The following is a 26,728-nucleotide window of genomic DNA, read 5'->3' as shown; positions in this document are numbered from 1 at the left end:
TATATACAAGGTGCCTAGTCATGAAAATATTTCACATACAGACTTTTATTAGCCATCACTTTTGTAGAATAACGGTGCAACAAGAATATAACTTATTGTCAAGTATAATAGGCTACCCAACCTTTCAAGTAATATGGCAATTGCTACTTGTAAACGGAAATAAATTTTGACATCGAGAAAACTCTCAGCATCCTCCAGGATTTGTCTTCTAACAGAGATGGTTAAAAACCTTTTTGCCATTATACTTTTTTTTAATGGCCAACTAGATTCCGCAATGTTTCTCCTTGCCTTCTCAACAAAATTTCTGATGGCTTTGTAGGTATAATCTTTAGTATGATGGTTTGAGTGGTTGTTGGATTCCAGATCAGGTGTAATTTATGGTCCTTTGGCCTGGGCCAAGACACACCCCACCCTTGGGGTTGAACAGTCATTGCAATGACTTCTCTGCTTCTGTTTAGTTTCCTGAGCAAGAAGGAGCATGGAGAGAGGAACCAGCTTGCTATTTCCTGTACTAACTCTTCTTAAATTCTATTTGCTTTACTAGCTCTCTACTGAACTGAGTGGGATTCCTAAACTTAGGAGTAATCATAAGTTTCTCCTAAGATTCCATTAATTTCCATTTTGCTGGCACCAATATTTCAGATAGGACCTTTTTTTTTTTTTTTTTAAATCTTTCTCTTTTCTAATTTTTGGCAATGTTTTAGTGCACAGATATGAACATTTGGTTCCAAGGAGATCAGAAGATTTGAAAAAATTCAGAGGCAGGTAAACAAGATGATAACTGGCCTTTGGAACTGTGCATATGAGGAGAGACTGAGGAAATTTAGTCTTCCAAGTTTGAGATACAACGGGAAGAGGAGAGAGAGATATAATAGAAACATACAAGTTAATAAGGAGATCTTACTAACAATATAGATACATATGAGATATTGCAGTTTAAAACAGATGGGGAGGTAGAACTTTAAGTCATCCCTGAAAGTGGATTAAGGTTGTGGTTAGGAAACATATGAGGTACAGGTTATTTTCATATCATATGGTGAGTGTGTAGAATAGGCTGTCATCAGAAGTGGCCTATCTTTGGTGAATCTCTTCAAGGAGAGGTGTGATAAGTATTGAAATATCAGTGACTAAAAGGATCCCTCATTTGACAAATCCCTGTGCTCTCTAGAGAAAAGCCTTAAATAATAATCTCCTTCTCCCACTTTTTTTTCTTACTGGCATTGATCTTCCTCAGTGGATTTTTTTTGTACTTCTAGTAGGGATTTAAAGCTCCTCACATTCATTTGATTTTATTAGTGGTGAGAAACCTCTCAAGGGTTAAGACCTTCCCACAGATTACCTTTTAGGCTAGTAGACTTTTTTTTCTTCTTTTTTATTCTATCAAAATGCAGAGGTCAAAACCTCAGGTTTTGATGCTGTTGGGGAACGTGAAGTACAAGTATTCTGAAGTAATGTATGTATTCTGAATTTTGATAAATACAGTTGCTGGTAAAAATATTCATACTTTTACACATTTTGGAGATAGTCAATACTGAATTGTCGGTGAAGATCTTGAAATCAAAACAAACTACCGAATAGCTTTCATGTTCAAGAAAAATTTATCATTCCTGTCAAAAGCTAATTTTGCATGATCAAAATTGAGAGATTTCCTTTGGAATATAACCTATCCTAATTTACGCTCATGCATACACCTACACATTTTACTATGTAGGTATTCAGAACTGAAATCCTATGGAATAGGTTGGTTACTCCTTATTCCTGGAGGTGTCCTATGGTCATTCACAAAGTATTTTGTAAATAGGATACGGTTAGGTGTATGTCCAGAGGAAAAAGAATGGAAATCAGGAAGCATTTCCTGAAATAATTTCCATTGGAAAGATGAAACAGCAATTATCCAATTTCATTTCCATCGAAGCAGTCAGAGTGGTTGTGAGTTGCCCAGGATTGCAATGGTAGTGCCATACAGAAAATTTGCATTAAAAAAAAAACAACAACAACACATGTTGATGTTCTTATATGGAAAACATGTGTGGAATGTCATTCTTAAACATTGCAAAAATTAAAGTCACCCTAGTACAAGAAGAACCTCAGTTCCATATCACAGAAGGAAAAGGCTTCCAAATACATTTGATTTAGTTTGGGGAAGGGCATTTCTCCAATCTTCAGCCTTGGACTTTCAAATTATTCTTAGAAAAATAAATAATAGAATCACTAGTAATGAGATCATATGAGACAATTAGCAATATAATTTTTAACACTGGAATAAAAACTCTGATTTAATACCCATGGTCAGTATTGCAACCTTCAACATTTGAAGATATCACTCAATCTGTAAATAATGTTTTGTGTGAAGTTCTTATGCTCATTATCATTGTTTTCTATAAATTAAAGATTCCAAGAAATTATATTCTTGGTTTCATCCTTTATTCAAGTGTAAGTAAACAAAGTTTATGTGTGAAGTAACTTCACGACTGGGCTAATTGTTTATATAGGCTATCAGTGGGAACCAGTTCCCACTGATAGCCTATATAAATGCTGTTCATCCATTTCGCTTCCACTCTATTTACTCGCTTAATCATCAGTATGCAGTCATACATTGCTTTGTCAGATACTGCCTTATGAGTTTCTATTGTCAACATCTTTTTCGCTCAGCTCATCTACCCAATGTAGATGAGCTGAATGGATGCACTGATGCTAACTGACTACAGAGCTTTCTATAATCACCTGCTTTATACTGCCACATGTATCCATTTTTGGCAGTGACCTTTTCTTGTTTCATCATCACTTCCCAAACAAGTACCTCATGATCACTCTCACCAACCAGCGGCAGTGTCAGCACTTCATTAACAACTACATCTTGTGAAGTCATCACCAAATCCAAAACATTAAAGCCTCTAGTTGCTTCAATCACGAGTTGCTTAAGATATTTCTCTCAGAAATTCCACAGACTCACTCTCCCTGTTCCCATACACTATCTCTTCCTTCCAGTCTATATTCATGTAATTAAAGTCTCCCATCAGATTATCCTCTTTTTACATGCCCAACTAATTTACCTAAACATTTCACAATCAGTATTCTCTGCAATCCCTGGCCTATAACAGCATCCTATCAGATATACTAACCTGCTTATTTCAACTATGCACTACACATATTCAAAATTTGTGCATGCACTATCAACTTCCACACTTTGCAGACACAATTCCTCTGCAATCATTAACAGCACTCCCCCCCTCCTCTTTTAACATCTCTATCCTTCTGGAAAATTATATAACCTTCTAATTCTATTCTCAACACCACATCCTCCTCAGACAACCAAGTCTACCATATAATTGACTAAGTTTCACTTAGTCAATTACATTTGGGCATACTGAATCAATCAGTGCTACACTCAGCTCTCATGTTTCGAATACTCCTTACATTTGTGTATAAACATAACCATTGCTGTGTTTGAGACCATCCTACCAGCACCAACTTTCTCTATTCTAGCTGCTATACTATACCTGTCTCTTCGATTTGACCACTTCCCCTTTTGCCTGATCTTGACTGTGATTTCCATTCTTTCCTGTCTCATCCTCACCTTTATGCATTCCATCACCTTGTTTGAATCATCAATTCATGTTAACACCTCCAAGATGGTATATCCAGGTTGTGATCAAGATGCGTATCGAAAAACACACTGGCAACTGAATTAGAAACTTTTATTTAATACCGTGTTGGATTTCCTTTAACCTAAATGACAGCATATATGCAATTTGGCATATGTTCCACATGGTGTTGGATTGCATCTTGGTTTATCTACAGCAAACCAGGTATTTTCACCAGATTCACTAGCTCAGATTTCATGGAAGAGTAGTTTGCTCTCAGATCTGTATTTCTAACATGTGTCACACATTCTCAATGGCATTCAGATCCTAGCTTTGTGGAAGATGGTAAAAGTCACTGTCATGATTGTGGAACCACTGCTGAACAATTCTTTCCTAATGAACAGCAACTTGGTTGTTCGTGAAACAACCACCACCTACTGGATAAAAAGTCAACATTGCAGGATGGACTTGATCAGCAACAATGTTCAGATTCCTTGGAGGACAACTGACCTTCCAGAAATATCAGGGGACCTGCTCCCCCAACAGAACATGCCTCACACCACCTCTAGAGCCTTGAACTGTGTTTACAAGCTAGGTTCATTGTTTCATAGGGCTCCTGCCAAATACTCTGCCTACCATCAGTACAGAACAAGATGTGCTGCTCCTAATCAGACCACAACTTTTTTTTTTTTTTTTTTTTTTTTTTTTTTTTTTTTTTAACAGTCCAGTCAGTGTTCCTGACACTGCTGAAGATGAACTTTCTGGTTCTTTGCATTTGCAGTAATCAGTAGTTTCTATATAGGATTCAAATGTTCAACACCTAAGCTTGTCTATTAGACAGCTATGGCACTGTTTATCCCAAATTAATTTAATGTGCAAAGCACTTTTGGTATTGAACAGTGCCCCCCAGATGTCCCCAACAAACATGCAACTGTCAATACTGATCTTTTTCATATGGATTGGAAACATTCATTAAATGCTTTGGTTGGGTCAATTGCTGCGAACAGGAAGTTCTGTTTGTCCACACAAGCCTTCTCAGACAACTATGATCTCATTTCTGATAGACTATCTTAGGACTATTGTTATGCCTCTTAGAAAGCAATATGGGTTATTTTTACACTTATTAAACACCTGGGATATTTTTCACATTTAGAGAAACCGATTAGCTCTGCTCTTTTCAAAATAGTGGCTCAAACCAGGCAGACACACTATCTCCAAAAAGATTCTTTGCTTTTCCCATTGCGATTTAAACTGTTGATGATTACTGATGAGGAGAATTCTTAAATATTTACCTAGAACACTTGGTGATGCACCTGACCAAGTATTTTGCATATACACTGATTAAGTGACATTTACATATATCTGCATAAAGGTTTCTAATTCAGTGGCTGGTATGTGTATTATGTATCCCCATAACACAAGCATTAATTATTATTATTATTATTACTACCCCAAGACCTCATGGAGTCAAAGACTCATCTGGGAGGTCCTTTTATCTCACACACACATCTCATCATACCGTGTCTTAAACACGCTCAAACTCCTTGTTTGAGCGTGTTTAAGACACGGTACCACACTCTCAGGCAAGGCATTCCAATCATTCACAACTCTGCATGAAAAAAAACCTGCCTCTCACTCCTCTACTCACACCATCTTTATACAGTTTCCAGGGATGACCTCTGGTTCTCCCCTTATTACTAAGTGACGTTTACATGTATCTGCATAAACGTTTCTAATTCAGTGGCTGGTATGTGTATTATGCACTATTCTTTGTAGGACGTCTCCACCATTGATCCTATAACAACCCCTTACTAACTTGTAAGTCTCTATCATATCTCCCCTCTTCCTTCTCTAGACCAGACTCTGCAAATTACATCTTATCAATCTTTCCTCATACTCGACATTCCAGAGGTCAGAAACTACCATAGTCAGTCGCCTTTGGACCCTTTCCAACATCTCTTCATCCTTGTGAAAAAACAGTGACCAAATCTGGGCATAATAGTCCATGTGTGGCCTAATCAAAGCCTTATACAACGGAACAAGAATCTACCTACTTCTACCCATCAGTGTCCTCTGCATCATTCCCAGATGCCTTTGTGTTGTCTTCACAATTTTGGCAATGGATCCCCTAAATTAAAGATCCTTATCCACTATCACCCCCAGATCTCTAATTTCCTCTACCTCCAGCAATATATTCTCACCAAGCATAAATTCTGCATCCCATCTTTGTTTTCCAAATTTTAAAACCTTACATTTTGCAACATTGACCTCACATCCCCATTTCCATGCCCAATCACTCAATTCATTCAAGTCTACTTGTAAGGCCACAACATCTTCACTAATCTTTATGGTTCTTCCCAACTTTGCATCATCTGCAAACAACTGAATATCTCCATCCAAATCTTCACTAATATCATTAATATACAAGTTAAACAGTAATGACCCTAAAACAGACCCCTGAGGCACTCTATTAGTGACTTTCCTTTTCCTGGATATCGCTCCCCATAGACAACTTGTTGATACCTATCAGATAGCCAGTCTCCAATCCTATGCACTAATCTAATATCCAACCCCATCTGCTCTAGTTTGACTGTCAACTTATCATGAGGTACTCTATCAAAAGCCTTTACGAAATCCAAGTATATTATTGTGTATCCTTCTCATCTGTCCAAAGAAGCAGTCCCTTTATTGTAATAAGTAAGTAGATTACTAAAACATTACCTCCCTTTAGCAAATCCATGCTGTCCATCAACGATAATACCATTGTTGTGAACCCAACTCTGGATCCTAGTTCTCACAAGCTTCTTCAACATCTTAACCACAACACCTGACACACAGGTAGGCCTATAGTTTGATGCTTGAGTTCAATCACCTCCTTTATAAAGTGGCACAATTTTGCCCTCCTTCCACTCCTTAGGAACTTAAACAATTGCAAGACTCGTATTAAAAAAATATGTCAAGGCAGGTGTCAACTCCCTGGCACATTCCTTCAGAATACGCGGTGATATTTTATCAAGTCCCACATCCGTATTTACATCTAGTTTACTCAACTCCCCAAACACCTCTTGCTCACTTATAGTCAGTCTCTCCTCCCCATCATCAACTGCTCTCAATCTCTCCACGAAGTCACATTCACAAGATTGAAAGATCTTTATGAACTTCTCATTAAGTATCTCCACCACACATTCTGCAACAGCTGTCTTTATACCATTTTCTCCAATCAATGTCATCCTTCCATAATCATTCTTTCTTTTGCTGGCTACATATCGAAAGAACTCCCTAGAATTCTTTTTGGCTTCATTAGCTAACTGCTGTTCATACCTCTCTTCAGCTACTCTCTCACACCAACCAAGTCACCCTCCTTGCCTGGTCTTTGTAGACCTCGTGAAATTGGTTATTTCCACTTCTCTTATGCTGCCTCCACAATGCCCTTTTTCTCTGTATCACATGCTTAATCTCTTTATTCATCCATCTCATACCCACCTTATTTAACCTTCTCACCCTTGGAATACGTTTAGACATTGCATCTACTAGATAGTTTTTGAAAATCCCTGAAGCTGCATTGATCTCTTTTCCAGCTAACTCCTCATTCCACACTACACCCACAAGCTATCTCCTGAGCTCTTCATAATCACCACCCTTGTAGTTCCACATATACCCTTTTCTCACAGGGGTCCTCACACTGCTGGCAACCACCCAGGTAATCATCTCATGGTCACTCTCACCAAGTGGTGAATGATTTGACCCCTCATTTGTAATTACATCCTCTGATGAAATGACCAAATCCAAGACCCTTAATCCTTGTGTGCCCTCTGTTACATACTGTAGCAGTTACTCTGTTACATAACTGAGGTAGTTATCCCTCAGAAACTCAAGAAACTCATTTTCTTTACTTACAGTTGCTATCTCATCATGCCAGTCTATATTGCCATAATTAAAATCACTCATAATGATCATCCTTTTCTTATTTGCTTGGCTAATTTGACTATACATTTCACTATCACCACCATCCACATTACCTGGTCTATAACAATATCCCACCAAGTATTTGATTCCATTTACCTCTATCTCACACCATACTGCCTCAAAACCACTGGCACTATTTCCATCTTGCATCTCTACTTTGTATGGACATCACTCTTTCTCTATCATGAATAGCACTACCCCTCCCTTTTTACCCCTTCTATCTTCACGAAGCACATCATACCCTTCCATCTCTATTCCTATCAGAATGTCATCCTCTTCCAAACAGGTCTAACTTATTCCGACAGTCTTTGGGTGAACAGACGCAATTAGTGCAACCATTTCATCTACCTTGTTTCTTATACGTCTAGCATTTGTATACAAACACAACAGCTCATTTCTGGATCTACAGCTAGTTCCACTGATACCACTCACTCGATGTGATCTCTCCATGATCGACTGGTGCCATTTCCCTTTCTGCTTCTTCATTTCAGAACCTTTTTCAATTCCAACTGTTTCCTCTTGATCCCTGGTCATCCCATTCCTTTCCTGCCTACACATGCTCTCACCTCCTCTTGGAGTATCCACCTTTCTCATGCTGTGTACCCATGTCCACCCTGAGCCTCCCCATTTCCCTGCTCCTCTTGCATACCCTTTCTCTCATTTTCTAAACTCATACCACTCACTTCCCCATTCATATCCAGCTCTTCAATCTCTCATATCTTACTCTCCTGCTCTTCCAGATCACTCCCCTCTCGATCTGATTCATTCTTTCTATTCACTTCTCTATCTTCCAGCAGCAGTCTCTCCAAGCGACTCACACCATAACCATTCAAATGCAGTCCATCGCTCCCATACAGCTCACTTTGTTCCTCAAACTCATTCCACACATTTACAAACTGAAGCCTTTTACTGCTGGTAAAGGACTCATTTTATAGTTTTTCAGATTCAAACAGTGAACCAAAGACTCATAGTTTTCAGATTCAGATTGTGGATGAGGGTGAATATTGCTTAATGAGAGTGGATTGTATTGGAAGAAAATGCCATTCATAATACCTCTGGATTAAGCATTGCAAAAGACTGCTTAACTCTCCTTTGTTAAGCTAAATGGAGAGTTAAGTCACACCCACCTCACCCACCCCACTTCACATCCTGATATCCTAATGTACTGGGCATTAAAGCAGAAATCATTTTGAGTGTAATAATCCAAGATGCCATGGGTAATGAGGAAAATTATGAAAATTCATGTGTATCATCTGGAGATCAAGCATAAAGACTTGGGGGATTCAACACCAATCATCAACACATAGTATCCCTCTAATTTTTGTCCAGCTGTAGCACCTATAATTATTTTAATAGTATTACCATACCAAACAAACTAAATTTAAAAAAAAAGATGTTTATTAACTGGCATATATTTCACTGGATTTCAAACCAGCATCTTCAGAACATAAAACATGTTACAGTTTGCTCATTGTTATGTGCAAACAATTCAAATTGTAAAGTACAGAAGATCTAAAGTCCTAATTTGGCACCCTCTAATGTAAAAAAGAAGCATTGTAGGAGTTGATCTTAAGATAAGTCTCTCACTTTTTTGGCAAATTAATGCAACAATATTTGTGAATGCTAGGAGAATGTTTCATGGTCATGACTGACTCTAAAAATCATCTTTCTTTTTATAATTTAGTTTGCTAGGTGTTGTAATATTGAAAAGTGTTACACATAATGTTCAACACCTAAGTTTAACCCAAAGAATAATTTACTGCACAAAGCACATAATAAATTTAGTTTAATCCTTTATCCAAGTGTAAGCAAACAAGTTTGCGCCTGAAAATATCTTCAGGACTGAGGTAAGGTGGTGCAACACCAGGCAACTACGAGCAAAGGTGGACCAAGTTCTCATCACTCCTTGTCTCAGTATCTCCCATAATGCAAAGCACATTTCCATGCAGACATGTATACTCCTATGCATTAAGGGAAGGGCCACTACCCAGACCAGTTTCGACATTTATTGAGGTGTATTCAAGTAAAGACCTCTCTAAAAATTAGACGATCTCGAAAGATCGCCCAACTCAGCTTTGTTTCACTCAGTGACAGGCTCACCCTGTCACCAAGAAGAACTTCTCAGCATTGGCTCTACCCAGTGGCAGGCTCACCCCACCACCAAACAGAACCATAATCTCAGAGACAGGCAAAAACCTATCCCAAGCAGAGCCTCTCATATATATCCAGCATGGGAGGCAGACCCAAATGTGTGGAGATACTAAGGCAGAAGCAATAGGAGAGGTCACATTTACCTATATGAGTTGCCAACAGGTGTACCACCTTATTATTGAATTACTCTGGATTTAGAGAAAGATGTTGGAAGTTTATTTTGCACTTGGTTAGACTATAATAAATTTAGTTTAATCCTTTATCCAAGTGTAAGCAAACAAAGTTTGCACCTGAAAATATCTTCAGGACTGAGGTAAGGTGGTGCAACTCCGAGCAAAGGTGGTCCACGCTCTCATCACTCCTTGTCTCAGTATCTCCCATAATGCAAAGCACATCTCCTTGCAGACATGTATACTACTATGCATTAAGGGAAGGGCCACTACCCAGACCGGTTTCAACCTTTATTGAGGATTAAACTTTATTGAGGAATATAAAGGATTAAACTAAATTTATTATAGTCTAACCAAGTGCAAAATAAACTTCCAACATCGTTCTCTAAATCCAGAGTAATTCAATAATAAGGTGGTACACCTGTTGGCAACTCGTATAGGTAAATATGATCTCTCCTATTGCTTCTGCCTTTGTATCTCCACTTTTGGGTCTGCCTCCCACTGATGAGACCTCAATAAAGGACGAAACCAGTCTGGGTAGTGGTCCTTCCCTTAAATCATAGTAGTATACATGTCTGCAAGGAGATATGCTTTGCATTATGGGAGATACTGAGACAAGGAATGATGAGAGCTTGGTCCACCTTTGCTCGGAGTTGTCTGGTGTTGCACTGCCTTACCTCAGTCCTGAAGATATTTTCAGGCGTAAACTTTGTTTGTTTACACTTGGATAAAGGATTAAACTAAATTTATTATGGTCTAACCAAGTGCAAAATAAACTTTCTGCACAAAGCACATTTGGTATTGAAAATTGCCCAGATGCCCCCAACCTCAGTGACAAATCAAACATGGATGTGAAGGTGGTCTTTTCCTCTAAACCACCTCAATTTTATAGCCCATAGACTAGGAAATAGTTTACATGGCATATTACTGTAACAGTTTTCAGGGAATTGTGCAATCAGTATGACATTGAGGGAGTACTGAAACTCCAATGTTCTCAAAGGGTTCCATCCTCTAGACAACTTGGAATGAATATGAGTACAACAATAAAGAAAAACTGAAAATTGTATAAACATCTCTTCTATCTAATACAGGTATAAGCCTAGTATGTTCAGTAACTAGGTTACTGAACTAGAAATACCAATGCCGTCTTTTAGGAAAGCAACTTTCCACAGTGAGGCTATTGATTTCCTTTCAATGCCTTCACATCCTGATATCAAAGTAGGCTATAATTTGTCATCAGTGACTTGAATTTACCTCATACACAGTGGCACTGTATTTCCTTCCTTTCACTCTTCAGGGACTTTTCCTGTCACCAAACTTGTTGAACAACCAGGTCAAGGATACAGTTAACTTTGGTGGTATTCTATCCCTCCCCACAGCAGTATTAATATCAAGCATACTCAGAATTTCACATCATTCATAAGCCACAAGTCTCTCATGTTTCTTTCCAATCACCCCCCACTTTTATCAAAGTATTCATCAAATATTCCATTCAGTATATTTTATGTTAGTGGACTGAATGGAATATTTGATGAACATTTCTACAAGGATCATTTCAAAAGTTCCGCACACTATGCATGAGTGGCCAGTATGAGGATTTAATAGTTTCCACGTTCATGTTACTTGTAAGCTAGACTCTGAGTAAAAATATTGTGTAACTGATATCCCTTTCTGGTTTTCTTGTTCTGATAAATAACACTTCAAAATGGATGAAGTCGGTATCCAATATTCATACATCAAGACTGAAAAACTTATGTGAAAAAAAAAAGCAAACTTCTCAATGCTTTACATCAAGTTTGTGCAGATGGCTCAGTCAAACAGTTTTTTAATATAAATATTATCATAAGAGAAATACAGATAAAAGATTTTGAACCAGAAATGAAAAGTTAATCCCCATAGGGAAAAACATCCAACTTCTCCAACCTCTTTAATTTGTCTTGTCTTGGAACCTCCTTTATGTAATGGAACTATCTTGCCTCCTTTCACTCCCTCGGACATTACTAGAGTTCAGACTGTGAGACTGGGATCAGTGTCTCTGAATAAGCTGTTGACAGTTTGGCCAGAGGCACTGCCATTTCTCTTGCATCACATAACACATGGACTGACAAGCTATCCAGTCCTACTGCTATATTCACATTGATATTTTTTAATATGTTGAGCACCTCCAGATCCACCTCAGTTCTTACATCAGTGGCTCTCACATCAGAACTGCAATATTTCCACCTGAATGATACACACTCTTGCAAAGTGAGCTTCTGCTTCTGTGACTTTCCAGCTATGGGTACCAATTAAAGTTATCCTTCCATAATGATTCTCCCTCTTGCTAAACAGGGAAAACACTCTCTAGGATTTCCTTTGGTCTGCTTAACTAATTTCCACTTATGATTTGCTTTAGCTATCCTTACTACTAGTCACTCCTCTTGCCTGCACATGCTGATAATTACTTTTACGAGTATATTCCTCCTCAATATTTTTTTTCAGCTCCTGCTTTTATTGACTACTCATCTATTTAACTCACACTTTCTGTCAACCAAGTCTCACTGATGTTAATAATTTCTGGTGAAGTTGACTGGCCAATGAAAAAAAAGAAAACTTTTCCCTTTTATTTTTACTGCTCCTGGCATTAATGTATAGGCATTTCATCATCCCCCACCGATTCACAGTTGCACTTATTTGATATAATTACCAACCCATTCCTATTCAAAACTTAGGGAATGCACTTGGCACATCATGATCATTTCTGCACTCGCGTTCAGCTCTTTCAGTGATGGCAGGACACACACACACACACACACACACACACACACACACACACACACACACACACACACACACACACACACACACACACACACACTCTTGCCAACATCTATCACCACCAACACAGTACTTCTAATTTTCCTGATTTTTCACTTCCAACCGCTCACTGAAGAACACCTTCTCCAAACGTCTAATTCCCAAACCATTCAAATGCATTCCATCAGATTTGTACAAGTCCTTTCTTATATCAGATTTACTCAGACATCTATAAACTGTATACCATTCCACCTGCACAATCTTCTGATTGACTAATTTGCAATCACAGCCCTTCTTCTCAATTCATTTCTATCATACTGTGGCAGCAGATCCACAGTCTTCATTCTAATTAACAATAAAAGTTCTCAGTCTTCATTCTCTCTGTCTCTCTTCTTCAACTTTGTCATATCTTCTCTCATTGCATATTTCTAGCCTTTCAAATCATTTGTGCCTGCCAGAACAATTGACTCTTGTACTTCTGCTTTCTGCATACTGAGAGCTTCACTGATATCTTTGATCTTTGCACTTGGGAAATATCTTTTGTCACATTCTTATCAAACACACCCTCTATATACAGAATCTCCATATTATCATCTCTCCTTATTCCCAGTTTCTTGCCCTTTCCCACTTCCCAGTTACTTTTTCTTTCAATCTGCCACATGTCAGTTGCTTCTCAATCTCACATTACCTTCAACCACTTCATCTTGCTGCTTCAGCTACATTCTCTATAGCACTTTTAATTTCAATCCTTTCATCATTAAGCTGTTTAGCAGTGATTACAGTGTTATGATCTTTTGCAGAGTAGAACCACTTAGATAATTTAACACTTAACAGGCCATCTGTAGAAGTGTGAAAGTTTGAATGCTCACTAAGAATTCATGTTTTTTTTTTTTTTTTCATGACAAAAGATGGGTATATGAAATACAGAATGGTAAATCATGAATAATAAATGAGTTGTGAAGTGGCATGATTTTGTGGTTCCTAAAGTGGATCTTCGGCAATGATCTCAGGACTATGGTGGAAGTTCTGTGGTAATGAGAATAATAATAATAATAACCAATCTTTATTGCTGATTCAACACTTTTGACCACCTCTGAGGTCAAATATTGTGGACATACTTTGGACAAATTTACCTACCTACCTATGGAAGGAAATTCTTTGTTCAAAAGCATATCAGTTATCATATCTCTCCATATGTGATCAAATATATACTATTCTGCTTTGAAATATACTTTAAATAATAATAAGAACTTGAAGAAACAGAATACAATTAACCTATTTAACTTCTAGTACATGAGTGCTGGTCCAGGATCAATAGCAGCAATTTTCATTCATGAAGATTATATGGCCCAAAGATCTGACATTTCACTACCAGTATTGAAAGGATGGTGGGGAGTTGATTTTTATACAAAATTTAACATGTCAAGAAGTAAGTATCATATTTTCTATTTTATAAACCGATGATGCTTTCACTAACTGGTGAAATGAGCAGAGAAAAATCCAAATTTGGAGCAGCTGATTTTATGCTTGTGTTTTTATATAGTAAAAGTCTCTATCTAATGAGTATGAATATAGTGAGAAGTCGCTTTCAGAAGTGTTTCTGCATGCATAGTCAGTATAATAATATTAAATATAGGAATTTTTTTTTATTCTAATGAAGTAGTACGTATCATTATTTTAATTATAAGGGTTACATCTAATCAATTTCTATATTGATCAATTGTTATCAGCCAGTGGGATATGGTACTTTGTTACAGATTACAACACAGGTTATTGATTTACAGTGAAATTTAAATTGGTATGAAACAGCATACCAACTCCTTTAAAACTGCATCATAATTGCACGTCCATTTATGTTTAATGAATTAAGTATTTATTTTTAAATACTACACAACTGATATATATATATAATGATCTTTGTTGATTGTGTTCTCTGGCTGGTTGCACTTTTGTTATGCAAAAGAGTTATGTCCATATAAAGTGGAAATGCAAGAGGGAAATAGTGCCAGTGGTTTTGAGGCAGTATGGTGTGAGATTGAGATGAATGGAATCAAATACTTGGTGGGATGTTGTTATAGACCAGGTAATGTGGATGGTGCTGATAATGAAATGTACAATCAAATTATCCAAATAAATAAGAAAAGGGTGATCATTATGAGTGATTTTAATTATGGCAATATAGACTGGAATGATGAGATAGCAACTGGAAGTAAAGAAAATGAGTTTCTTGAGTTTTTAAGGGATAACTACTTCAGACAGTATGTAACAGAGGGCACACGAGGATTGAGGGTCTTGGATTTCGTCATCTCATCAGAGGATGTAATTACAAATGAGGTGTCAAATCATTCACCAATTGGTGAGAGTGACCATGAGGTGATTACCTGGGTGGTTGCCAGCAGTGCGAGGACCCCTGTGAGAAAAGGGTATATGTGGAACTACAAGGGTGGTGATTATGAAGAGCTCAGGAGATAGCTTGCGGGTGAAGCGTGGAATGAGGAGTTAGCTGGAAAAGAGATCAATGCAGCTTCAGGGATTTTCAAAAACTGTTTAGTAGATGCAATGTCTAATTGTATTTCAAGGGTGAGAAGGTTAAATAAGGTGGGTGTGAGATGGATGAATACAGAGATTAAGCATGCGATACAGAGAAAAAGGGCATTGTGGAGGCAGCATAAGAGAAGTGGAAATAAACAATTCCATGAGGCCTACAAAGACCAAGCAAGGAGGGTGACTTGACTTGGTTGGTGAGGGTAGCTAAAGAGAAGTATGAACAGCAGTTGGCTAATGAAGCCAAAAAGAAATCTTAGGAGTTCTTTCGATATGCAGCTAGCAAAAGAAAGAATAATTATGGAAGGATGACATTGATTGGAGAAAATGGTATAAAGACAGCTGTTGCAGAATGTGTGGTAGAGATACTTAATGAGCAGTTCATAATGATCTTTCAATCTTGTGAATGTGACTTCATCGAGGGATTGAGAGCAGTTGATAATGATGATGGGGATGAGAGACTGACTGTAGGTGAGCAAGAGGTGTATGGGGGAGTTGAGTAAACTAGATGTTAAAAAGGCTGTGGGACTTGATAATATATCATCATGTATTCTGAAAGAATGTACCAGGGAGTTGACATGTGTCTTGACATATTTTTTTAATATGAGTCTTGCACTCGGTCAAGTTCCTAAATAGTGGACGGAGGGCAAGATTGTGCCACTTCATAAAGGAGGTGATCGAACTCAAGCATCAAACTATAGGCCTATCTGTGTGTCAGGAGTTGTGGTTAAGTTTTTGGAGAAGCTTGTGAGAACTAGGATCCAGAGTTGGGTTGATAACAATGGTATTATCTTTGATAGACAGCATGGATTTGCTAAAGGGAGGTCATGTTTTAGTAATCTACTTACTTATTACAATAAAGTGACTACTTCCTTGGACAGAGGAGAAGGATACACAGTTATATACTTGGATTTCACAAAGGCTTTTGATAGAGTACCTCATGATAAGTTGACAGTCAAACTAGAGCAGATGGGGTTGGATATTAGATTGGTACATTGGATTGGAGACTGGCTATCTGATAGGTATCAACAAGTTGTGTATGGGGGAGCGATATCCAGGAAAAGGAAAGTCACTAGTGGAGTGCCTCAGGGGTCTGTTTTAGGTCCATTGCTGTTTAACTTGTATATTAATGATATAGGTGACGATTTGGATGGAGATATATTCATTGTTTGCAGATGATGCAAAGTTGGTATGAACATGAAGTGTAGTGAAGATGTTGTTGCCTTACAGGAAGACTTGAATAGATTGAGCGATTGGGCACGGAAGTGGGTATGTGAGCTCAATGTTGCAAAATGTAAGGTTTTAAAATTTGGAAAACAAAGATGGGATGAAGAATTTATGCTTGGTGAGAATACATTGTTGGAGGTAGAGGAAATAAGAGATCTGGGGGTGATAGTGGATAAGGATGTAAAATTTAGGGGACACATCGCCAAAATTGTGAAGACAACACAAAGGCTTCTTGGAATGATGCGGAGAACACTGACGTGTAGAAGTAGGGAGATTCTTGTTCCGTTGTATAAGGCTTTGATTAGGCCACACATGGACTATTGTGCCCAGATTTGGTCACTGGGTTTTCAGAAGGATGAAGAGATGTTGGAAAGCGTCCAAAGGAGACTGACTAAGGTAGTTTCTGACCTCTGGAATGTCGAGTATGAGGAAAGATTGAGAAGATGTAATTTGCAGAGTCTGGTGGAAGGAGGAAGAGGGGAGATATGATAGAGACCTACAAGTTGGTAAGGGGTTGTTATAGGATCAATGTTGGACAAGTTTTACAGAGAATAGTGGGAGATCAGGCAAGAACCAGAGGTCATCCCTGGAAACTGTATAAAGAGGGTGTGAGTAGGGGAGTGAGAGGCAAGTTTTTTTCGTGCAGAGTTGTGAATGATTGGAATGCCTTGCCTGAGAATGTGGTGTCTGCAAAGAGTTTGAATGTGTTTAAAACACGGTATGATGAGCTGTGTGCATGTGATAAAAGGACTTCCCAGATGAGTCTTTGACTCCATTAGGTCTTGGGGTAGTAATAATAATAATAATAAAAATATCAACATTTGTTCTTTGGTTGGAAAGACTAAGTTCTGAATACTAGCTAGAATGAAGAAGCCTTTCTAAGGGCTTTTCTATTCAAGGTAAGTTATTAGCTGAGCTCATATACAGGAAGAAGAGCTCTCTCTCTCTCTCTCTCTCCCCTTCCTCCTTGGAAATTCAAGATTTTCAACCTTTGAAACAGGCACATTGTCCAGATAATATATAACATAATAATAGTTAATTGACATAACTATTATTATTATTACATAACAGCTCCATGGAATCCAAGACTCATCGAGGGGGGGTTACCTACTCTACAACTCTCTGTCTCCACCAACCACAACTACTTTCATCATTTACAGCAACACCATCTACCGCCAACCACTAGTATTTTCGCACACAAACATTCATGCCCACGGTGGGATTTGAACCCACAGCCTTTTGGCTGGAGAGCGGATACACTGATTACTCGGCCAATCAGGCCGGCAATTACAATTACAATTATTTTTCAGGAAATTACAACATATACTGAATGTTAATTGTAACTTTAATTAATACTTCTGATTTTCATCATCAGGAATCACAGAACAATGATATGTACATGCAGACACTAACACTGAGTAAATGAGGCTGAAGAAAGGTAACTAAACCAGGTCCAGAGACATAAATGGCACCCCTAGTGGACTAGATTGGATGGTCTTGGCTATTGAGCTGAAGACCGAAGGATGAGTACTTCCCAAATTTGGGGCAGTTTCATGCACCCAATTTTTTATATATATCTGATCCACACATGAAAGATCACCAGCCTATAGTACATTAGTGCTGTGTGTGGACAATAAGAATAGAAGAAAGAAGGAAAAGGAAGAAATTTGTTGAGATTTGGAAAGTTTCCTCATGGCTGAGGCAGAATCCAGGAATAGAATCTCATATTTGTATTTGCTTGCCTGGTTGGCCAAGCAGTTAGCATATCCGCTGTACAGCCAAAAGGCTGCAGGTTCAAATCCCGCTGTGGGCATGGATGTTTGTGATTGTCTGTAAAAATACTAGTTGTGGAAGTGGGCGGTAGATGGTGATGATGATGGTAGTTGGTGAATTGGTGGAGATGGAAAGTTGTACAGTAGGTGCCCTCCCTCGATGAGTCTTTGAACTCCTTGGAAGCGTCTAATAATAATAATATTTGTTGTTTGGTGCAATGCAGTGGCCTTCTTCCAGCATATCTTGTGGTGGGTGTCAAAAACATTGTAACATTCTGATATTGGCTGTCCTGCTTGTTTGGTCATTATATCATTGTTCTGTGATAGGAGAGTTTGCAACTTCAAGAGACCTTATAGATACCTGATAGGTCTAGGGAATGTGGCTGATCTTTGGCAGGAGCAGATAAATGGTACCATTTAAGTGGTTGTAAGGTTGTTTTTCCTGTAGAATTTTTGTTAATTTTCCAGACATGCTTCAGATATATGGAATGGTGACAAATTTTGTGTAATCTCTGTTCTGAAGCAGGGAGAGGGATGGGGATTTACAGGTTTTAATATTTTTTTTAATTTTGTGGGGGGTTGGAGCTAAGATAGTGTTGAGAATGTGGTCAAGTTCAGTAGTTGGCACTGCTATCAGAACTGATTAATTTTGCCCTGTTATATATGGTTTTATTATTATTATTATTATTATTTTATTATGCATCTCCATGGAGTCCTGAGACTCATCGTAGGAGACCCAATCAAGCATCATACCCACAAATCCTATCATACTTCTTGAATCCATGCACTGTCAGGGAACTCACAACCAATTCTGGCAATCCATTCCACTCACTCACCACTCTCCATCCAAAAAATATGGTCCACAACACCTTTTACTAACCACTCTCTTACACAACTAACATGGATGGCCCCTAGTCCTCTATTTGTCATATGTGGAAAATTTTTACTTGCATCAATTTTATAAAATCCCTTTAATATCTTAAAGGTTTCTATCATGTCCCCCTCTTTTCTGCTTATCAGCTAAACTTTGTAACTTGCAAACCTTCAACCTATCCTCATAGGGAATATTCCACAAGCCTGTCACTATCTTGGTCACTTGTCTCTGAATCTTTACAACCACTTCGTGGTCGCCAAGAAAACCAACGTGACCAAATCCGTGCATAGCAGTCAAGATGTGGCCAAATTATCACCTTATAAAAAGGGATAATAACTTCCTTATCTTTACTTGTAAGCGTTTTTTTCAACATCCAAGTAATTCATAGACTATTTTATCATTGTTTGCAATATGCCATCTGAACATTAACTCTTTGTCCACCATTATCCCTCAAGTCCCTAGTTTCATCAATTTCCTGCAAACCAGTACCATCAATAGGATACACTCTATGCAACCTTTTCAACCCGAATTGCATAACCTTACATTTTGCAATATTAAATTGACAATCATTATCATTTGCCCACAGTGCCAATTTATTTAAATCATCCTGCAGGATATCTACATCACCTTTATCAACTATTGCTCTCCCCATTTTGCATCATCAACAAACAACTGAATATCCTCCCCCCCCCCTTAAATCTTTTCCTGTGTCATTGATATACAAATTAAAGAGTAGCGGCCCTAGTACTGAACCCTGAGGTACTCCACTAGTCACTATCATTCTCCTAGACTCCACTCCACCAGATACTACTCTCTGCTGTCTGTCTATCAGCCATCCTCCTATCCATACTACTAGCCTCATATCTATTCCCACCCTCTCCAGTTTTTGTAATAGTTTTCCATGTTGTATTCTGTCAAATGCCTTAGCAAAGTCAAGCAGTATCATGGTGTAGCCATTACCTTTATCCAATTCTGCTGTCACTTTATTATAAAATGTGAATAAGTTACTGAGACAGGACCTACCCTTTACAAAGCCATGCTGCCCACTATAGAGAATCGCATCCCTTCAAGGCCTTAATCCCCAATTCTACCCCAAATCCTTGTTTGCTTCCACAGTCGTGGTTCAAAAGAAAGTGTATCAAAAGCAATCAAAGAAAAAACTCAGCTTCTTGCAGGTAGCTGACATCAAGAACCCCAGCTTTATACCTTGCCTATAAGAAAACATGCACCAAATGCAAAACAGTCATCGGTAGATCTAAATTAGATTCCATAAAGGCCAACAACTCGCCTCTGTCCAAATGGAAGCTGTGCTTCTAGTCCCTTCCTAAGGCTGTTGGATGCAATTTCTGCTCACCTGAACCTCTCCCTCATCCTGAAGGAACCACTTTTACTTCACCTAAAGATAAAGCTGACCTACTAGCATTTCTGATTTCCTTGAACTCCTGAATGGATGCTCAAGGGAAATTGCATCCTACCCTACCATACCTGAATCTGGGTACTGTATGCCTTCTTTAGCTTTTTGATAAAAAATATATCAGAAAATTATTAAATAATTTGGACACTGAAAAGTCTTCTGGTCTTGATAGTATCTCTCCAGTTCTTCTCACACATCGTGCATCAGAGCTAACACCTGTCCTGTATCAACTAAGTATAGACTCTACAGTCTATACTTAGTTGGCATGTATCCCAATGCATGAAAACAATCATATATCCAGCCTATCCCAAAAAACGGAGAGAGAAGTCTACCATCAAAATACTGACCAACTGCCATCATCTCAGTCCTCTCCAAAATAACAGAGTCAGTTGCCACTTCTCCATTACTTACATACCCACAAGTTAATCAGCAGCCAACAGTATGGATCTGCCATTCTAGATCCACAGCTGACCTCTTAGTTTATATCACCTACCACTGAACACGTGCCATAGAAAAGTTTGGAGAAACTTGTGCTGTTGCTCTTGACATTCCTGAGTTTTTAACTGTGCCCATCATCAAGGCCTGCTAAACAAATTGCTATTATTTGGTGTCTACTTGCCATCCTCTGTAATTGGATTGTCAGCTTCCTCTCTGGTTGTTCACTGCATGTCATGGAGGATGTCTCTCTCCCTTCAAGCTTCACCACTAATTCAGGAGTGCCTCAAGGTTTTGTCCTATCACCTACTCTCTTTTTTCTGGGCATAAATGACCTACTGTAAATCACCACTAATCCTGTCAACAGTTTTGCAGGTGACAGTACTCTCCATTCGACCTACTCATTTAACAAACCATGCAGTGCACAGACATCCCATGACTTAATTTTAACAGTATTAATATTAACAACACCAAACAAACTATTTTATAAAAATGTTTTATTAACTACTTATATTTCACTGAATTTCAAATCAGCATCATCAGAGCACAACACAGCATGTATACACAACAGTGAGTAAGTGAAACAGTACAGTTGTAATGGACAAAAGATCTAGTCCTATTTCTTCTAATGTAAAAAAAATAAGTAAATAAATAAATTTAAAAAAAGTCAGCGATGGCTATGAATTCTCCTAACCTGAACAAATATGGTTGCATTAATTTGTCAAAAATTTGGGAGACTGTTATCTTAAGAGCAACTCCCACATAGCTGTAATTTTTCTTTTAACAACATTAGAGAGAGAGTGCCAAAATAGGACTTTAGATCTTTTGTCCATTACAATTGTATTGTTTCACTTACTCACTGTGTTGTACTCTAATGATGCAGCATATATATGCAACAGTAAGTGAAACAATACAATTGTAACAGACAAAAGATCTAAAGTCCTATTTTGGCACCCTCTAATGTTGTTAAAAGAAAATTACAGCTATGTGGGAGTTCTTAAGATAACAGTCTCTCAAACTTTTGGCAAAACCTCAGTCAGACCTCGGACATTATGAATGTGAACAACAGAACGTGGCATCATCCAGCATTGTTTAAACTTAGCACTGCTTTGAATCTGCATTCTGATTTTTTAATTTTATGAACAGTCAGACAGCTACAACTGTATAGTATGAACTATTTTTGAATAATTTCTCTTTTTTGTGTTTTAAACTTTAAGTTACCTTTTACCCCTGAAGATGTAAGTCAAATGACTTACGAAACTTGTCGGGTTTTATTTCTTTATTGTGTTTTTTTAGCTTAATAAAAAAATGTGGTCCAATTACCGGAATATGCCTTATGAACTTCTAAACCACAGAAACCTCCACTTACAATTAAATGCAACCATATTTGTTCAGGTTAGGAGAATTCATAGCCATGGCTGACTTTTTTTTAATTAATTTATTTATTTGAAATTCAGTGAAATATAAGCAGTTAATAAAAACATCTATATAAAATAGTTTGTTTGGTGTTGTTAATACCGTTAAAAATAAGTCATGAATAACCGTCGACATCTAAGCATATCTGTTACACAGACATCATTGTCAAGATCATCTATGACCAGTTCCTTAAACATTGATCTTTGTACCATCCTTAAATTGGGTGAGGACATTCTGGTCACTTCAGTGCCACTAAAATATATTCTTGTCTTTTGTCTTGCAAAAGAGATATATACTCACCTACCATTAGTAATATGCAGATCACCAGAGAAGATCAGATCTATGCTTGGACTAACATTTGCCTCCAGTCTCCCCCCCCCCTCCTGGTATAAACACATCACATCAACAGCTTCCTCAGCATCCAAAATACTAGGCATTCTCTTTTGTTTGTGATGCTATTTTACACTCAACCAATTCTTGACTCTATACAAGTCCCAAATTGCCCATGCTTATATACTGTTCACATATTTGGGATGGTTCACCTAAAACTTTTCTAAAAATCCTTGATGCTGTTCAGATGAGAGCAATTAGGCTCATAGATGTTCCTTTCTTACAGATTCACTTCAACCTCTATCTCACAGATAATGTTTCGACACTAGGTCTGTTCTACAGGTACTTCGATGGTCATTTCTCCACTAAACTGTCAATCATCATTCTGCTTTCTGTAGCACATGTTAATACAAGAGCAGCATCTGTCCAACACCTCTCTACATTCCAACTGCAAACACACTGAACCTGATTCTTCTTTTCCTCTTTTATTCTATCTACCTCCATCCTCAAGAAATATTTCTAATCAACTAAAACTTTCAACTGTTCAGTAAACATGTCAATAAACTTCTACCTCGGTCTTCTCCTGCACCTCACATACAGAAGCAATGGGCTTATAGATACTTCAACCTCTTGTATGGGATCAATATAAAAAAAAAAAAAAGAATCTATTCTGTCACCAAGTCAAGACTATATGATCACTCTCACTAATTTCAGAAGGTGGGGGAGGGGGGGGGGAAGACTGACTTCTTAGTTACAATCAGATCTCTGATGCTAGATTCAAATCCAAAACTCTTGATCTTTGTTTCCCTCTACGACATGTTTCCTGAGACATTTCTCTCAAGAATTTTAGAAATCGCATTCCTTTATATTGTATAATGTTTGGTTTGTCCAGTTTACACTTGTCAAATGTATCTGCCTAAGCACTTCTGAAGCATTTCCAGTCTATAGCAACATCTTTAAGAATTTTATTCTGCCCACCTTCACCTCACACTATATTGTTATGAAACTATTAGTGCATTTCAAAATTCTCCACTCTGACAGGATGCAACTCATAATTTATCATAAATAACACTTTACCATCCCATTTTCACTTTCTATCTTGCTGTATACCTTTCTATTCCTGTTAGGGCATCATTTTCTGTCAATGATGTTTCACTAATTCCAACAATTTTTGGACAGGATGAGGCTCTCAGTGCCACCAATTCATTTATTTTATTTCTGATACCTTACATTTGTATAAAGAAACATCAGTGCGTTGTCAGCATTTCTATACCTATTATTATTTCCTCCAGACTCCATTTTACTCTTCAGTATACCATGCATTCTCTCATTTTCAAAGTGACTGTTCCCACAAGAAGCCACAGCCCTCTTGGCATCGACCTGGCAACTCTAGTATCCCTTCTCTAATACTCTTATTTGCCTAGAGAACAATAATCTCCCCATATGAAATGCTAATTTAGTTTTGTAATGCCCCATAAATGTTCCTTACGTCCAAGCTGGAATCAGATTCACCATTTATCTCAAAGTTGTTTACATGTCAACCAGAATATCAGATAATCCAATGCAATTGATTTTTTTTTTCTCCAACATGAGCAACCCTCAAACAGCCATTCTTTCTACATATTGTATGGCATTATAAAATGCCATCTGGTGCTATTTATAATTTATTTTTATTATTATTATCATCATCATTATCATCACAAACGTCCATGTAGTCAAAAGATTCATTTTAATTTTTATATCTATCTAATTTTCTTAGTTAGATTTCATTTACAGTCTTCTTATCCAAACATTCATTTTCATTTTTCGTACAATTTTCATTCCTTGTATAAGCTTTAGTAACCAAGGCTTACACAAAGGATGAGAATACTTGGAAGGTTCTACCATACTATTAACCAAATTCAGAATGCTCAACTTTTCTTTTAAGTTACAGCAATCATCAATGAAATCAAGATCAGATGAATCTGGTTGAAACTGGATACCAAAAAGTTCTTTGGTCCATGGCATTTCTTTAATTATTTGAAAATTTGATGTTCCAGGGTTGGTTTTTATTTTTTGTTACCATTTTATGATTTCGTATATATTTGCAAATATATAATTATTATTATAATGAAAAGAGCATCTATTTCAATAAATTTTCACTAATACTATTTATTTTATAATTCATATTGCCAGTATGAAGTCAAGACTCAGTATAATTGGTTACCTGTCTCAAATACATTGCTCATCAAACTGCACCTTCAACATGTTTACGCACTAACCATACTCTCCAGCAATGCATTCCATTCTTTTCCCTCCACTCCATAAAAATTGTCTCCTACATTAATCTGTTACAAACAGATTAATCTGTTCACAAACTTATATCTTAATCATATCAGCCATTCTCTCCTCCTATCCAACAGGCATTGTAGATGGCATTCTGTAAATTAGTCCTCATACCCAGCACCCAGCAGATCCAAATCCCTTCATCTCATCAAAAATCAGGTGACTAAATCTGTGCATAACAGATTTTATTTGGCCTGATCAAAGTACTGTTTCTATATATGTATCCTCCTCCTCCTCCTCCTCATCACATATCCTCACAATTCTCAATGTGGTTCCTAAACTTCAGATCAATATCCTCCATGATTCATAGCTACCTTACTTACTTCTCAACTTTTTATTAGTCTCCCAACAGTTGATTACACAGTATTCCATCCCTGCCTTCCAGATTTCAAAATCTTACACTTTACAACATTGAATTGGTAATCCTGTTTATCTAAATACACAGCATCTGTTCAAATTCACCTACAGAGCTATTGAACTTTCATAAACATTTTCATCATCCACAAATAATCAGATATCCCCTATGTAAGCCTCTCATGATATTATTAACATGAAATCACAAAAATGAACTTAAAACAGATCCCTGAAGAATAAGTACTTCTTGCCTATACACAGCTTGCTAATACCTATCAGAAAACTTATTTTCTATCCAACTAATCTATTATCCATCCCTCATATAAACCAACTTTCATTTAACTAAGTTTAAATCCCAACTGTCATGTGTAAAATGCTTATTCGACCAACCAGGCCAATAGAGCCTGCCATAGTGTGTTTGAATCCCAGTGTTGCATGGAGTGAGAAAGTTTTTAAATGGTAGAATAGAAGAATTACCTTGCCCATTATGAGATGACTATATTGCTCATTAGAGACCTGAAGTGCTTAAAAAAGAAGTTTGGTCTCTAGAGAAGGATTTCTTGATTATTTATTAGCCCACCCATGTTACTGAAGTACAATAGATAAATTTACATTTTATGAGTGGAATGCATATAAATATGAAATGCATCTCCCTTTCCCTGTACTTCTCCCATTCTGTGGTAATACATAACTTAATTACTAAGCACAACCTCCTCTTAACATACCAGTGCTAATACTTCTTAACCCAATCCTAGATTCTTGCCCAACCTTTCTAACTTCTCACCTACAACTTCAGATATAGACTCACCTTTAAATTGAAGCCTAGTCTTGACATCCTTTGTGTGAATTTTACCTTCACACAAAGGATGTGTGAAGGTAAAATTCACACTTAATTTAAAATTTTCAATTTTGCTTCTTATAAGCACCTTCGTAGCACAGTTGGAAGAACAACAGTACGTTGCACTCTTTGGAAAAGGCCTAAGTTCGATTCTTGTTGTGATGGGAGGAATCTTTATATGGATTTTTTCAATTGAAGGTGAGTCAGTCAATCTCATACGGAGGTAGCAGAGTTTTTTTCTAAATAAGTGCAGGCCAAGCAATTATCATTGGAAACTACAACTATGATGATATAGACTGCAAGGAGGAAGGGCACATGGCAAAATGGAAGTGGAATTTATATAATTACTAATAATAACTTGAGACAGCAAGTGATAAAAGGGACCAGAGATTTGAGAGTGCTGGATCTGGTAATAGCATCAGAAGATCTATCTATAACTGCAGTAGTAACTCTACCTCTGATCAGGGAAAGTGATCATGCAGTCTTGTCCTGGAAAGTTGCTCAATGTGGAAATTTTAGTCAAGAAAGGGTT

The 26,728-nt window shown here is 37.5% G+C and overlaps 1 protein-coding gene across 5 annotated transcripts in view; it reads left to right on the top strand.

Moving 5' to 3' along the window:
- Window positions 1-26,728, top strand: part of LOC150107485 (kynureninase-like) — a 413,072-nt gene that overhangs the window by 241,895 nt on the left and 144,449 nt on the right. For all 5 annotated transcript variants that reach the window (XM_090391901.1, XM_090391902.1, XM_090391904.1 and 2 more), the window contains one exon: window positions 13,958-14,096. In XM_090391901.1, coding sequence (XP_090248027.1) covers window positions 13,958-14,096 — 139 coding nt within the window. The remainder of the gene's footprint in view (window positions 1-13,957; window positions 14,097-26,728) is intronic.

The sequence above is a fragment of the Typopeltis vanoorti genome, chromosome 4 (assembly GCF_054136105.1).
Source record: "Typopeltis vanoorti isolate ZY-2024b chromosome 4, IOZ_Tvanoo_1.0, whole genome shotgun sequence".
In the NCBI taxonomy this organism is placed as follows: domain Eukaryota; kingdom Metazoa; phylum Arthropoda; class Arachnida; order Uropygi; family Thelyphonidae; genus Typopeltis; species Typopeltis vanoorti.
This window is presented reverse-complemented; position numbering and strand designations above follow the sequence as displayed.